General features: G+C 31.1%; 4 protein-coding genes across 4 annotated transcripts; 1 reads left to right on the top strand and 3 right to left on the bottom strand.

The window, feature by feature from the left end:
- Positions 1-34: 34 nt before the first annotated feature.
- LOC146535824 (uncharacterized) lies at positions 35-3,642 on the bottom strand. Its single transcript, XM_085190727.1, has 4 exons — positions 3,509-3,642; positions 3,018-3,257; positions 2,343-2,484; positions 35-241 (listed from the first exon to the last, which is right to left on the bottom strand). The coding sequence occupies exons 2-4, from the start codon at positions 3,243-3,245 to the stop codon at positions 144-146; spliced, it is 468 nt and encodes a 155-aa protein (XP_085046853.1). The 5' UTR covers positions 3,246-3,257; positions 3,509-3,642; the 3' UTR covers positions 35-143.
- Positions 3,643-7,272: 3,630 nt separating this feature from the next.
- LOC146535823 (B2 protein-like) lies at positions 7,273-8,483 on the top strand. The gene is made up of 2 exons (XM_085191178.1): positions 7,273-7,384; positions 7,935-8,483. Exons 1-2 carry the CDS (start codon positions 7,334-7,336, stop codon positions 8,295-8,297), a joined length of 414 nt encoding a protein of 137 aa, XP_085047304.1. The 5' UTR covers positions 7,273-7,333; the 3' UTR covers positions 8,298-8,483.
- A 243-nt stretch (positions 8,484-8,726) lies between these two features.
- Positions 8,727-9,776, bottom strand: LOC146535822 (uncharacterized). Its single transcript, XM_085191800.1, has 2 exons — positions 9,618-9,776; positions 8,727-9,177 (listed from the first exon to the last, which is right to left on the bottom strand). Exons 1-2 carry the CDS (start codon positions 9,672-9,674, stop codon positions 8,812-8,814), a joined length of 423 nt encoding a protein of 140 aa, XP_085047926.1. The 5' UTR covers positions 9,675-9,776; the 3' UTR covers positions 8,727-8,811.
- A 2,869-nt stretch (positions 9,777-12,645) lies between these two features.
- LOC146535821 (uncharacterized) lies at positions 12,646-13,791 on the bottom strand. Its single transcript, XM_085191603.1, has 2 exons — positions 13,694-13,791; positions 12,646-13,200 (listed from the first exon to the last, which is right to left on the bottom strand). The coding sequence occupies exons 1-2, from the start codon at positions 13,748-13,750 to the stop codon at positions 12,844-12,846; spliced, it is 414 nt and encodes a 137-aa protein (XP_085047729.1). The 5' UTR covers positions 13,751-13,791; the 3' UTR covers positions 12,646-12,843.
- Positions 13,792-13,796: the final 5 nt, after the last annotated feature.

Raw genomic sequence — 13,796 nt, 5'->3', positions numbered from 1 at the left:
CAATTGTGTTTTTAATACGTAATAAAACAAAGGATGATACATAAATAAATTTATTCATTGCATGTATACTTTATACGTTAATTATAATTTATAATTTAAATATAATGTGATGATTTATATTCATTTAATTGAGTTTAAAGTTGTTACTGTTCGTCCTCGTCTTCGGAGCCGGCGTCCGACACGTCTGTGTAACAATCTTGCTCCAACGCGTTTACCTTCAAGAAATCTGTTGCCTGTGGACCTAAAATAAAAAAAAAATCAGCTTCACGCTTATCCCAGCGGGGTAGACAGAGGGAACCTAGAGTTAAGACACTCCGTTCCCCACTTTCTGCCGAATTCTGTAGGCATTGCGTGGACCTGTCATTACAAATATAATTTTGATTAAATTTTTTTTTGGTATATTTTATGTCATAAATTATATTGAGAATATATGGTATACCGTCGAGACTGAGCTAGTCTCTGAGAGATTAATTATTTAATATTTTGACTTTTTTCAGTACTGAGACAACGTGACGTTGAGCTCCGTCACTCAACATGCAGTGTTTCGAAAATTTGGCGGAAAGTGAAGAATGGAGCGTCTTAACACTAGGTTCCTTTAGCCTACCTTGCTAAATGCTGAAAAAGCGTAAAGTCAAAAAAGCAGCGCTTTTTGGAGAGCGCAAATGGTCTTTTCGTAATTTGTTTGTTACGCTTTCCCGCCAAAACTATTCTACCGATTATCATGAAACTTTGTACACATATTCTTAGACGTATATAAAATAACATAGGATATTTTTTATTGACAAAAACACGTTATCTATAATATATATAAAAATAAGTTTAGGCGAGCGAAGCCGCGTTTTAGTCTCTAGTGCATACATATAAAAACACGATTTTTTTCGTGATTTCGGGGGCGCAACCATGATCCGATCGCTAGAACATCATGAATTATGTTGCCTAGTGGAAATGTGCACGGAATTACTCGCTTTGAAGTGCTGTTTACGTAATGTCACGTGGATTTGCCACTTGGACGACTTAAATCTTTTTTGCTCTATAACAATAATATGAAGCCAAAAAACTGACAAAACTCAAGCAACCGTTAGTGGATTTATCGTCTATAATAACATAAAAGCCAAGACAAAAAAATATATAAATTTTTGTTGTAATTTTGTCTTGCCTTACAATTTTCCTCGCATGTACGGTAGCCAGAACAAACAAATGTCAATCATGAGTTCCCTCCAACAAGCAATGTGCTTGTTGCGGAGTGGAGCTAAACGCCGCGCGCCACTATTGAATACCTATAACTTACATAATTCAATCTATTTGTGTATTTTTTCTTATTTTTCAAATTGTACAACTAAATATATATGAAACTTTCTACGTGGTTTAATTTTGTAACGTGTTAAGTTATTTAATAAATAGAGCTAAATATAATAATTTTAAGCTTCACAGTTTGAGAGACACTCACAACTAGCAGGGTATGCAGATGTAATCTGGGAGGGAATCTAGTGTTAAGACATTTCCATCCTCCATTTTCCACGGAAGAGCAGAGCTTTGCGTCGTTACCAGAGCAAGGAAATGAAAATATTAAATATTTAATTTCCCCGAATGGGAGTCGAACCAGCCGTTGCGTTTACAGCCGCACGCTTGTACCTTGTACGTCACTACGCGACGACCTCAACGCCCTATATTATTATCAAATTTACTTTATATTATAAATTATAACCCATTTACGTCGTTTAATAATGTTTTTTATATTGTTTATAATAGAATAATATCTCGAATTTTCCAAGTTACAACATACATATAATATGTATATAGCCTTTATATTCTTCTGTCGTAGCCTTCTGTTATGTTTATTTAAAGCAAATCATATTTATTTAAGCCAAAATCATCTTTCTGAACAAAAAAAAAACAACTTTAATCTTATGAATTTATAAAATAAGATGACGCTATATTACGTAAAAGAATTACGTAGGTACATTGTTTTTTGTTTATAATTCTTGTCCTTATTTTTTGTTGAGAAATAAATATTTTCCACATCCTTAGGTATGATTTATATAAACAATAATAAAATGAAAAATATCTCAATGTCATATCGCAGGGAAGTCTGACTGCAGTCAGAATGCACACGCGATGCTTGACGAATTCCCACTAGTGGGATTGACAACATTAAATGTGGGATTGGGTTTTCCGCCACGCGTATAAAATAGTGTTTTGAAATCTACTACCAATACCAAAGCATTTCGCAGATATAGAAAAATGTATTTTCTTTATCTGCGAAAAATAACATCAAAAACATAAATTATTATTAGCATTTAAATGTCTTATTTGTAAATCTATTGCGAAATTGTATAAATTACCTTCCATATAAATCACGCTGGTACCAAAGTCTTGTATCGGTGTGGGCGTGACGGGTCGATTTGGTATAGCTGCTGCGTTCTCTTCGACTTCGCCTTCCTCGTCGCTTTCTATTATAATTTCAATTTCTTCGCAATCTTCCACCTAATTATAAATTATGTTAAAATTTTCATACAAGAAATATGTATTCTACAGGATTTTATATTGATACATTGAAACGGCCAAAATATTACACGTATATGTAATATTTGGGGGAAATATCACATATAAATATATAATGTTTTTTTTTGTAGTTTTTTTTTGCTTTACGCTGTGTCCCGCATCTGTCACGGAATGCAGAAGGAACCTAGTGTTAAGACACTCCGTTCTCGATTTTCCGTTCGTTCGTTCGTTCGAGTCATTGTGAGGAGAAACTCAACGCTGTGCAATAATAATTATTTCCTCGGGTAGGAATCGAACCCACAGCCGTCGCGTGCTTGTGCAACGGTCTCTATTAGTTTTTATTTTCACACATTTCCTTTATTTTGCAGTATGTTTAATTAAATATAAGCTTTTTTTATGAATCTCGATTTATGCCATGATTATCTTATAACCAGATACCTCCTAACTTCCCATACTGACATCAACAAATTAATGCATTTTCTTTAGCTTATTAAGAGATTCCTTATTATTCAAACCCGTATATCAAAGGACTGTTGTTTATTTTTGAACTCTTGCAAAAGTCTGGCAGAACTTGGCACTGCATTTGGGGTCAGCTTCACGTAGCTTGGGGACGGGGTGACCTGTCCGCTATAACCTTCATTGATGTGGTAGCCCATGTCTAGGTTCAATGCAAATTGTGGCTTGCCAAGGCAACGTCGCCTTCGTAACTGGCACCCTGAAGTTGATTCTATTTCATCACCCATTTTTAACTGATGCTATAAAAACACATGGATAATTATGATATTAGAAATAAATCTTATATTTTGCACTAAGCTTTAGAAATCTTTTAAGTAAAGTTAAAAGTTTTATACAAATACACAATTTTAAAAACATATTTAAGTGAAAAGAAAGTACTGCCTGAAAGTAAAATGTCTTGCTATATCAGATCCAAGGGGATCTAAAGGAAAACTACATGCATTTGGAAACTTTAAATATTTTCACGGCTAAATAAATATTTAATTCTTACCTGACACGATGTTTCTAAGAAAGTAACGTTTGGCAATCACTAAATAAGTAAGCAGTTTTCGTAACCTAGATAAAGTTACAGGTGGACAATGTCGAGAGCGACTAAGAGGGAGCATGGCCACAGCGACGTGAAGCCCTACGATTTTAATCTACAGAGCTTGGTTTCAGTAGAAAGCAACCTTTTTATAAAAATAAAGGGGAATACTTTTTTTAGTATCATCTTTTTTGCTTCAGTAGCTTCACTCTGTATCCGCAGGTATATGTATTTAGCAGGGTAGGTAGATGGAACCTAGTCTTTTTTGAAGAATTTTTCAAGACATTGCGTGTTGAGTGGCGAACCTCAACGCCAGGCTTTTGTCTTGGTGCCAGAGCGAAGAAATTAAAATATTAGTAAATAATAATTAATTGCCTTGAGTGGGAATCGAAACCACAAACGTCGCGTCACACCCTTGTGTCTCTGCACCGCTGGTATCATCTTATAGATAAAAACACTTGATGGATTACTAATAATAAAATCATCCTGAAATAGTACATAATATAATTACTAAATAACTGGAATCAAAAGAATTAATGTCATTATACGCATTCTATGAACGACAACATTTTTTCTTAGTCATGGAAAAATATTAGTAATTTTTGCTAGATTTTTTTATATTTCAATGACTTTATGCTTTACTAATTATACGATATTATAATAGGATAAATTATTAAATTTTTGGTCAATTACTTGTATGTTTAAGTGTATATACACTAAACAGATATCTACGTAATTCGTTAAATATATTTAATATAAATTAACAATTTTTAAAACAACCAAGATAAAACTAGTAATTGTGTGCAAAGCGCGAATAGATCTATTAATAAGTATAATATAAGTTCGTAAGTAAGTTTTGAGCTAGAGATAAGAATAATTTTAAATTCTATCTTAAAAGTCTTGCTCCTTGATCATAAGACTTTACGTGTAGGTTTTTTTACGTGTTTTATTTTAATTCGGTGCCTTATAAGGAAAAAAAAATATGAACACTTTGTTGTACGTCTGTCCGTCCATCAAGACTTATTATTTCAAGACCGGGTATTTATAGACAAAAAAAGCTTGTAAGTTAACACAACCAAAAAATGCGAGCATCCATTTATGGATCGTTTTTGCTGTATTTCCGTGGACCTAAAGCTATAAAATTAAGAAAAAGTGACAACTTACAGTGTAAACAAATAAAATCCGAATAATGCAAAATTTATGACATTTCATAGAAAAATCATTGCAAACTCATATTTGTTTACTTACTTGTTTGCCACGTTATTAAAGCCTGTAAGATATTTCTCGATTGAAATACAGAGAAAAAATGCAAAAAATAGAAATGTATATTAATGATACAGAAAAAAAAACTACTACAATGTTATAATTATAGTTCATTTTATACAAAATGAATTTAGGTATAACCCGGCAACATTAAGTTTGTAAATTTTACTAAGTTGTATTTTTCGTTACCTACAATTCTGATATTAGTACAGGAACCTCGGTGGGAAAGTCCGACTCTTATTTGACTTGGTTTTTTTCAATAAATTATGTAAAACAGATATGATATCTTGCTGGGGTTTGTCTCCTCTGCGCCTTGTAAGGCTTCACCTCCTACCTGAATGTTTATATTTTTCATTATGTACAATAACCTATATTAATACAAAATTATGATCGGAAACTATTCTATAGTTAATTGCACGTGAAAATTTAGAACAATATAAAAGTAAATATTACGTAAAATGAGAAAATAAAATAAAAAAAATCTATTTATTCCATCTTATATATATTCCCACTCGAGGAAATTGATTATTTAATAATTTCATATCTACGCTCTGGTGGAAGTCTGGTTGTGGCAATGAGTTCCGCTGCTCAACACGTAAGGCCTCCAAAATTCTACGGAAAGTGGGGAGCGGAGAGTCTCAGCACTAAGTTTCCCCTGCCTTCCCTTCTACATGCGGGTTACAACGTGAAGCTGAAACATTATGTTATGAAAGAAATATTAATTTTTCGTAGCCATCGTACCGCAGTGGAATAGTGTTAGACTATAAGCACGATAGATGTTATTTCGATTTCCATTCATAGGATGGTTTGTTTTTGTTTCCTAACAAGCAATGTCTCTAATTAGAGTGGTAAAGCGATAATAATAAACAACGAAGCATCATGACACCTTTTCTCCATGACATGACAAACATGAAGCAGCAAATAAATTGACAAATAAATTGACAGTTTATTCATATACTATATATAATACATGAACATGTTTAATTTTCATTCGTTAAAAAAACTATTCTAATATAATATATTATGTTATTAACTTAAAAGAACATAAAGTACATAGGTATATATCTAAAAAAAGTACGAATTAATGAAACTAATTATATTTTTTTGTAGTAGGTAATGTTAATCCACTTTGTATGCTCGTAATTAGCATGTCAAGATTCTAGAACGGTAAGTTAGATATGTCGTAATTAATCATTTTTTTATTAATACTAATGAAAATGTTAAATGTTTTTGTGCATATTTTTAAAACATAATTACTTATACAACAAAACTTAAGCTTCCCAACTTATGTAAGTGGTAGGTTCCCTTCCTGAATCTTCAATCCTGACATTGGAACGGAAGTCTCGGAGCAAGCCCGACTCGCCCTTAACCGGTTTTTTTAATATGGAACGAAAATATAATATTTACCTAAAAAGTCGAATATTGGTGATTCTATCTATCTATCTATATATATAAAATCGAAAGGTCACTCACTCATCACGAAACACCAGAAACTACATGTGCTAGGAATCTTAAATTTTGCATGGGAGTTACTTATAGGACGTAGGTGCACGCTAAGAATTTGCAATATTCGACTTCTAAGGGGTTGTTTTTGGGGTTGAAAGTTTGTATGAAACTTCGTTACTACAAATGCTAGGAGTCTCAAATTTTACATGGACGTCACTTATAGGACATAAGAGACAAAAATTAATAATAACGTAGTTCACGCAGGCGAAGCCGCCGGCGGGCCGCTAGTTCTATATATACGTAAGTATGACAGTGAACTTCATACATATATTTATTACAAGGCTCTTAGAAGTTCTATATACCATATATGGTTCGGGCTAAAGTGGATAGAGTATAAGGTCAACGTCAATTTCAATTGCCTTGCTATTAATATTTATTAGATGTAATAACACGTATTAATTTTTGAAAAATTGTCATTTATATTAAAATGGATTTAATACGAACGTCAGTACTCAAATCTATAAATATAATGCAAAAATATTCTTTTTCCTAGGAATTGACATAAATATCGCATGTATTTTTTTTAGTTTCACGCTTTATCTAGCGAAGTAGCTAGAGAGAATGGGGAATGAATGAATCCTATAAGGGTTCCTTTTTTAAAAGTACGGCATTCTATAAAAAAATCATTTCTTCGTTCTGGTCTGGTCTGGTCTGGTCGAGGCAAAGCGCAGCGTTGAGTTTCGCCGCTCAACACGTAATGCCTCTAGAATTCGTTGGAAAGTGGGGAACGGAACGGAGTGTTTTGACACTAGGTTCCCAGGCTGCGGAACTAATATGTGCGGGCTACATCACGATACTAAGAAAAAACCTTATATGGACTGACCATTAGCACTGAGGTTAGGTCATACAACTAGTCTTAGACACTGGATGATATTGAAAGTGATGTTTCGTCATCACCCGTTAGGGATCTATGCCCTTCTTATACCTGTATATAAGCAAGATATAAATGTTTAGATTCTTATTATAAAGGCTTAATAAAAGCTGTGTCTCTTTACATTTGCAATAATCAATAATAATTACAAAATGAAAGTGCTAATAATTTGCGTAGGATTATTTGCTCTTATTGAAGCTCATGTAAGTATTAAATTCATCAAATTAATGCTAAAATCGATATTTTATTTAAGTCTAGAATCTAGGTCATGTATTATTATTTATGCTGTACAAGCAATAAGCTACGCCTGTTGTTCAAATGTAAATCACCTGCAGATTCTTTTCAAAAAATGAAAGTCAATACTGGTTATGTAAAGACACAACCTTACTGGTTAAGTAAAATTATAATAATATTATTCGTATAATTCAAAGTATGTTAATATTTATGTGAATCTGTTTTATAAATTAGTTATGTAATTGTAATACAAATATCTATCTACCTTGTACTTTGAAGTATGCATTTTCATTTCTTTAGTTTAAATTATTCTAAAGTATCTTTGTAAGTATAATAATAAGAGAATAATTAAGATAATATTTTGCTGTTGCACTTTGGTCCAAAACAGACTCATAAATATTTAAAATGTAATTTTTTTTTTTTTAAATATTTTAAAATTATTTTATAAATAATTTAAGACTGTCTTGATACGAGTATTTTGAATTATTAATAACTTTAAAGAATATATGTTGGTTTCAGAATATTCATCTCTCACACGGACAAAAGGAAAAGGTAAAAGAGTACGCAGCAGAATGTATGAAAGAGAGTGGCGCAAAACCAGAAGTTTTGGCTGACGCTAAGAAAGGACATTTAGTAGATGATGAAGGGCTTAAGAAATTCATATTGTGTTTCTTCCAAAAGACTGGAGTTCTGTCTTCTGATGCCAAGTTGAACACAGATGTTGCACTATCGAAACTGCCAGCTGGCATAGACAAGGTCACTGCAGCCAAAGTGCTTAATGATTGTAAAAACAAGAAGGGAGCTACCCATGCTGATACAGCGTTTGAAATCTTTAAATGTTACTACACTCATACAAAACAACACATTCTATTTGAAAAATAATTAATGTAGTTTTATCGTGGGGTTATTTATTTTCATTTTTATTTATTAAACTTTACAATGTTATTTATTTGGATATTTTTATATTTTATTTTATTTATTATATTGTTATAATATTTATTTTATATTATACTTTTCATATTAATTTATTTAATATATAAACGAAGTTTAAAATCTCAACATTTTGCAATTATTTTTAGACAATGAATATTGAAACTTGTAACTAAAAATTGAAGGATGATTTTAAGTTTTCGATTTTGTACATTGTGTATAAAAATATAAATATTGAATGGTGGTTTTATTGAAACAACCTCTAAGAGATTTTTCAATGATAATCTTTGGTGAAAAAAATACCTATTGTAATAAAAAGGAAAAATGAAAAGTTTGAATAAGTTAAATAATAATTTATTTATTAAATTTAAATACATCTTATATTTATGTTGATTTAAAAAAAACACCTCACTATAAATAAAACATATGAGCATATAAAATGATTTTTGATAACCAACAGACTGATCTAGTCTTTTTTTATTTCAAATAGTAGAGGAGACTTATTTAAATAGCAAGTGCTTACTTTAATTGCTTTTTCATATTTGTCACTCGCTTCCAATTTATTACATTCATCTATTGTTTTTAAAACTTCAACTTTTCTTTTATCGTTACCAGCATATTTAGACAGGCTATGTTTTAGACTTCCATCTTCTTCGCCTACATCTAGCATGATACCGAGGCAGTAGATATATTTTCTCATAAGCGGTGAATCTTCGTATTTAGAAGTGAGAAATGTTTGTAACGTGTCCACAGGTAGTCCCAATTCGTCTGTACAATGAACAGATCCCTTTATAGCATCTTCAGTAAATTCTTTACCAACTTTGATATAGGCCTGTAAAGTATTATTTTGATTAAATAGGAATATATTTTCAACAAGTCCTATCAAAAGGATATTTCACTATATTAATACTATCATCACCAATATATATTTTTTAATTTAAGTTGCTATTTATTGATTTTAACTAAATAAATTTATAGCATATACAGTAGTAAGGACTATTCTTGTGAGTAAAAAAGTTAAATATTGCAATTGTATTTATGTTTAAACCGTCATTACATTTTTTTTACGCTCACTGTTAATGAAAACGTTTCTCTAACCTTTCACGTGACCATAAACTTTAAGATAAACATTAGAGTTTGAATTAATTTGATATTAAGTTCAGCGTGATATATATGAATTTCGTTGGTGAACCTATAAGAATTCTGTTTTTATGTACCGAACCCTAAAAAGAGATTTAATTCTATATAATATAAATATAAAATAACACTCACGCCTCTTCCTTCAACTAAACCGACTACCAAAAGAACCATCCAGTGTATAGAATACATTTTTGAAACACTTTATTTCATGTATTTACTTCTAGAATATTACGAAAATACTAAAAGAACGCACTGCACTCCCAGGTTTATAATGCTTATATATAACCATTTTTTTGCTCATTAGCATTAGTTTTGGTTTATAAAATTAAACTAATATTGTTTTATTGTAAAAAATTGAGGATTATATTCATATAATTAGTATTTAACAATTATTAAATTATTTTATATATATATTGTATGTACGAGTTATTAGATATACGAGTCATTATATTTTTATTGGGGAAATACGACAATGGATTTTATTCTACCAAGCCAATGTTTTATAGAACGGTAGTGTGCTGCAAAATCCTCTGATTATGGGTTCGACCCCCCACTCGAAGAAAGGAAATATTTATTTAAATTTATATTTTCATTTCTTCGCTCTAGTCTCGAGACAAAGCGTGACGTTGAGTTCCGCCACTCAACACGGAATGTCTCCATAATTCGTCGGAAAGTAGGGAACGGAGTCTTTTAATACTACTTTCCCTTTGCCCACCCTGCTGTGTGCGGGATACAGCGTGAAGCTGATTGATTGATTATCTCTCTTATGGACAATAGGAAAAGGTATGGACAATAGGCGAACGTAGTAGAATATTTAAAAGAGAGCGCCACAAAATCTAAAATTTCAGCTGACACTAATAAAATACATTTAATAGACTATGAAGAACTGTCTTTCGATGATAAATTGAATACAGATATTGCATTATTGAAACTTACTGCTGATTGAACTACTATTGAACTACTACAAAGTTACTGCAGCCAAAGTATTTAACGATTGTGAAAACAAACAAGGAGCTACTCGTGCTTATACAGCATTTGAAATATGTAATGTTACAACACTCTTACATAACCAGCTATTACATTTGAAAAACAAATAATTTAAATTTATCGTGTGAATGTAATTTTTTTTTTATTTATGAATTTATTTAGATATATTTATTTTATATTGTTTTTTTTTTTCGGACATTGTGTTTGGGAAGGAAAGGTTGTATTATAATGGTGGTATCATTGTTTCTAGCAATCACTAAGAGATTTTTCATTAACATTGGTAAGGAAAATACTTATTGTAAAAAGAAAGAAAAAAGGAAAAGTCTGAATAAGATGAATAATAATTTATTTATTTATTAAATTTAAATACATTTAAAAAAACACCTTACTATAAATAAAAAATATAAACATATAAGAAATGATTTTTGATAAACAACAACAGACTGACGTTTCCCGCAGTTAACATAAAATTACCCTAATCATTTTTTATTTCAAATAATAGAGGAGACTTATTCAAATAGCAAGTGCTTACTTTAAATGCTTTTTCATATTTGTCACTTGCCTCCAATTTGTTACATTCATCTATTGTTTCCAATATTTCAGCTTTTCTTTTATTGTTACCAGCATATTTAGATAGGCTATGTTTTAGATTACCATTTTCATCACCCACATCTAACATGATACCGAGGCAGTAGATATATTTTCTCATAGGCAGTGAATCTTCGTATTTAGAAGTGAGAAATGTTTGTAACGTTTCCACGGGTAGTTTCAATTCGTCTGTACAATGAACAGATCCCTTTATAGCATCTTCAGTAAATTCTTTACCAACTTTGATATAGGCCTGTAAAGTATTATTTTGAATAAATGGAAATATATGTTTTACTACGTACGACAATACTATCACCAATATATTTGTTTTAAATTAACTTGCTTTTAAATAATTACTTAACTTCCTTCTTACAATTCTATTGGTTTTAACAAAATAATTTATAGTTCATTACACAGAGTTAGGACTATCCTTGTGAGTAAAAGAGTTCAATATTGCAATTGTATTTATATGTAATCGCTCATTACCTTTCATGTGACCATAAATTGTAAGATTAATTTAATTAGTTTTATTAAATGATTACATAAATATAAATTAAAAAAACTGAATTAATTTGATATTAATTTCAGCGTGATATATCTCGATGTCATGATAAATGACCTTGAGATGGACAGACGGACTACAAGGTGATCTTATAAGAATTCCAGTTTTATGTTTTGCAGTACGGAATCTTGAAAAAAAAAGATTTAATTCTATATGATATAAATTTAAAATAACACTTACGCCTCTGCCTTCAACTAAACCGACTACCAAAAGGACCATCCAGTGTATCGAATACATTTTTAAAACAATATGTTACATGTATTTACTCCTAGAATATTAGAAAAATACTACAAGAATGTATTGCATTCCCAGATATATAATGCTTATATATAAACTGTGTTTTGCTCATTAGCATTAGTTTTGGCTTATAAGATTACACTAATCTATTTTTTGTCATAAAAATTAAGGATGATATTCATATAATTCATTATAATTAACAATTAATAAATTATTTTACGCGCATGGATGTACCAGTTAATGAAAATACGAGTCATTACACTTTTGTTGTGGAAATACGTCCACGGATTTTGTTCGTTTTTAGAACGGTAGAGGCCAGTTGTGGCGTAGGGGCCCAAAGTGTGCTGGAAAGCCGATTTGTTGTGGGTTCTCTCGAACCCACACTCAGTCAACCAGGGCAGGGTACTCGAGAAGATGCAATATTTATTTAAATTTATATTTCCATTTCTTCGCTCTGGTGTTGGGGCAAAAGTGCGGCGTTAAGTTCAGCCACTCAATCTGCCTGATTCTGATACGGAACGGAGTGTTTTAACACTAGGTTCCCTCTGTCCACCCTGCTGTGTGCGGGATCCTATGGACAATAGGAAAAGGTAAAAGAGTGCGTAGTAGAATGTTTGAAAGAAATAATTGTATAATATATATTTGCGCCAAATCCGAAGTTTTAGCTGACGCCAATAAAGGACATTCAATAGATGATGTAGGGCTTAAGAAATTCATATTGTGTTTCTTCCAAAAGACTGGAGTTCTGTCTTCTGATGCCAAGTTGAACACAGATGTTGCACTATCGAAACTACCACCTGGTATAGACAAAGTCACTGCAGCCAAAGTATCTTTGGTACCGAATTTTTTTTTGTCAAAAGAAAAAACAGAAAACAATAATAGCTAATTTATTTATTACACTAAATTTAAAACACAAACGAAATATACAAGCACTGTTAATCATAGAATTTCACATTTTTCGCAGCTGTCACGTTATTATCATTATTATACTTTAAATTGCACAGAAGACGTGTTTAAATAGCAAGTGCTTACTTTAAATACTTTTTCGTATTTGTCTCTTGCTTCCTGTTTGTTACATTCATCTACTCTTTTTATTACCTCAGCCTTTCTCTTGTCGTTATTAGCATATTTGGATAAGCTATGTTTTAGACTTCCATCTTCTTCGCTCACATCTACAGCGAGGCCAAGACAGTAGATATATTTTCTCATAGTCGGTGAATCTTCGAAGTTATCAGAAAGAAACATATTTAAAGTATCTACCGGTAATCCCAACTCTTCAGTGCAATGAACAGATCCTTTTATGGCGTCTTCAATAAATTCTTTAGGAATTTTGAAATACGTCTGTAAATTTAAGGATTTTCATAATTAGTAATACATATTATTCATTACTACTAAAAAATTAAATTCCACTAATTTAAAGATTTTTTTTAGCTTCACTCTGTATCCAGGGTAGACAGAGAGAACCTATTGTTAAGACACACCGTTCCTTATTTTTCGCTGAATTCTGAAGGAAGGGCGTGTTGACTGGAGGAACTCAGTGACGCACTTTGTCTTGACACTAGAGCAAAGAAATCCAAATATTAAATATTTAATTTCCTCAAGTAGGGATCGAATCAACAAAAACCTGTGGCATTTATAGTCACAGTCGCTTTAAGAATTAATGATTTTTGTCCTTTCGAAGTGTAAAGATTAATAAATTTATTATTGTTTTTTAAAAATTGGTTTTAATAAATAATTTATAACAGTTAAACTTTGTCTAAATAAATATAAACTATTAAAATGAACTATTAGAATGATTTAATTCTATATTATTTTAATTAAATATAATACTTACGCCTCTGCCTTCAACGAAACCAACTACCAAAAGAATTATCCAGTGTATCGAATACATTTTAAAATAATTTGTTTCATGTATTTACTCCTAGAATATTAAAAAA

This window comes from Heliconius melpomene, chromosome 10 (assembly GCF_056956725.1).
Source record: "Heliconius melpomene rosina isolate 202511_hmr_F chromosome 10, ASM5695672v1, whole genome shotgun sequence".
Lineage (NCBI taxonomy): Eukaryota > Metazoa > Arthropoda > Insecta > Lepidoptera > Nymphalidae > Heliconius > Heliconius melpomene.
The sequence above is the reverse complement of the archived record's forward strand: the minus strand, read 5'-3'. Positions and strand labels throughout refer to the sequence as shown.

Bases quoted from the DNA above. Each gene is read 5' to 3' on its own strand.
- LOC146535824 (XM_085190727.1), bottom strand. From the start codon at position 3,245: ATGGGTGATGAAATAGAATCAACTTCAGGGTGCCAGTTACGAAGGCGA. The intron at 2,485-3,017 runs GTTTGAATAATA...ATTTATAATTAG, and splicing joins AACAGTCCTTTGATATACGG to GTGGAAGATTGCGAAGAAAT. The intron at 242-2,342 runs GTAATTTATACA...TTTTTATTTTAG, and splicing joins CAGCGTGATTTATATGGAAG to GTCCACAGGCAACAGATTTC.
- LOC146535823 (XM_085191178.1), top strand. From the start codon at position 7,334: ATGAAAGTGCTAATAATTTGCGTAGGATTATTTGCTCTTATTGAAGCT. The intron at 7,385-7,934 runs GTAAGTATTAAA...TGTTGGTTTCAG, and splicing joins TTGCTCTTATTGAAGCTCAT to AATATTCATCTCTCACACGG.
- LOC146535822 (XM_085191800.1), bottom strand. From the start codon at position 9,674: ATGTATTCTATACACTGGATGGTTCTTTTGGTAGTCGGTTTAGTTGAA. The intron at 9,178-9,617 runs GTGAGTGTTATT...AATACTTTACAG, and splicing joins GTTTAGTTGAAGGAAGAGGC to GCCTATATCAAAGTTGGTAA.
- LOC146535821 (XM_085191603.1), bottom strand. From the start codon at position 13,750: ATGTATTCGATACACTGGATAATTCTTTTGGTAGTTGGTTTCGTTGAA. The intron at 13,201-13,693 runs GTAAGTATTATA...TTAAATTTACAG, and splicing joins GTTTCGTTGAAGGCAGAGGC to ACGTATTTCAAAATTCCTAA.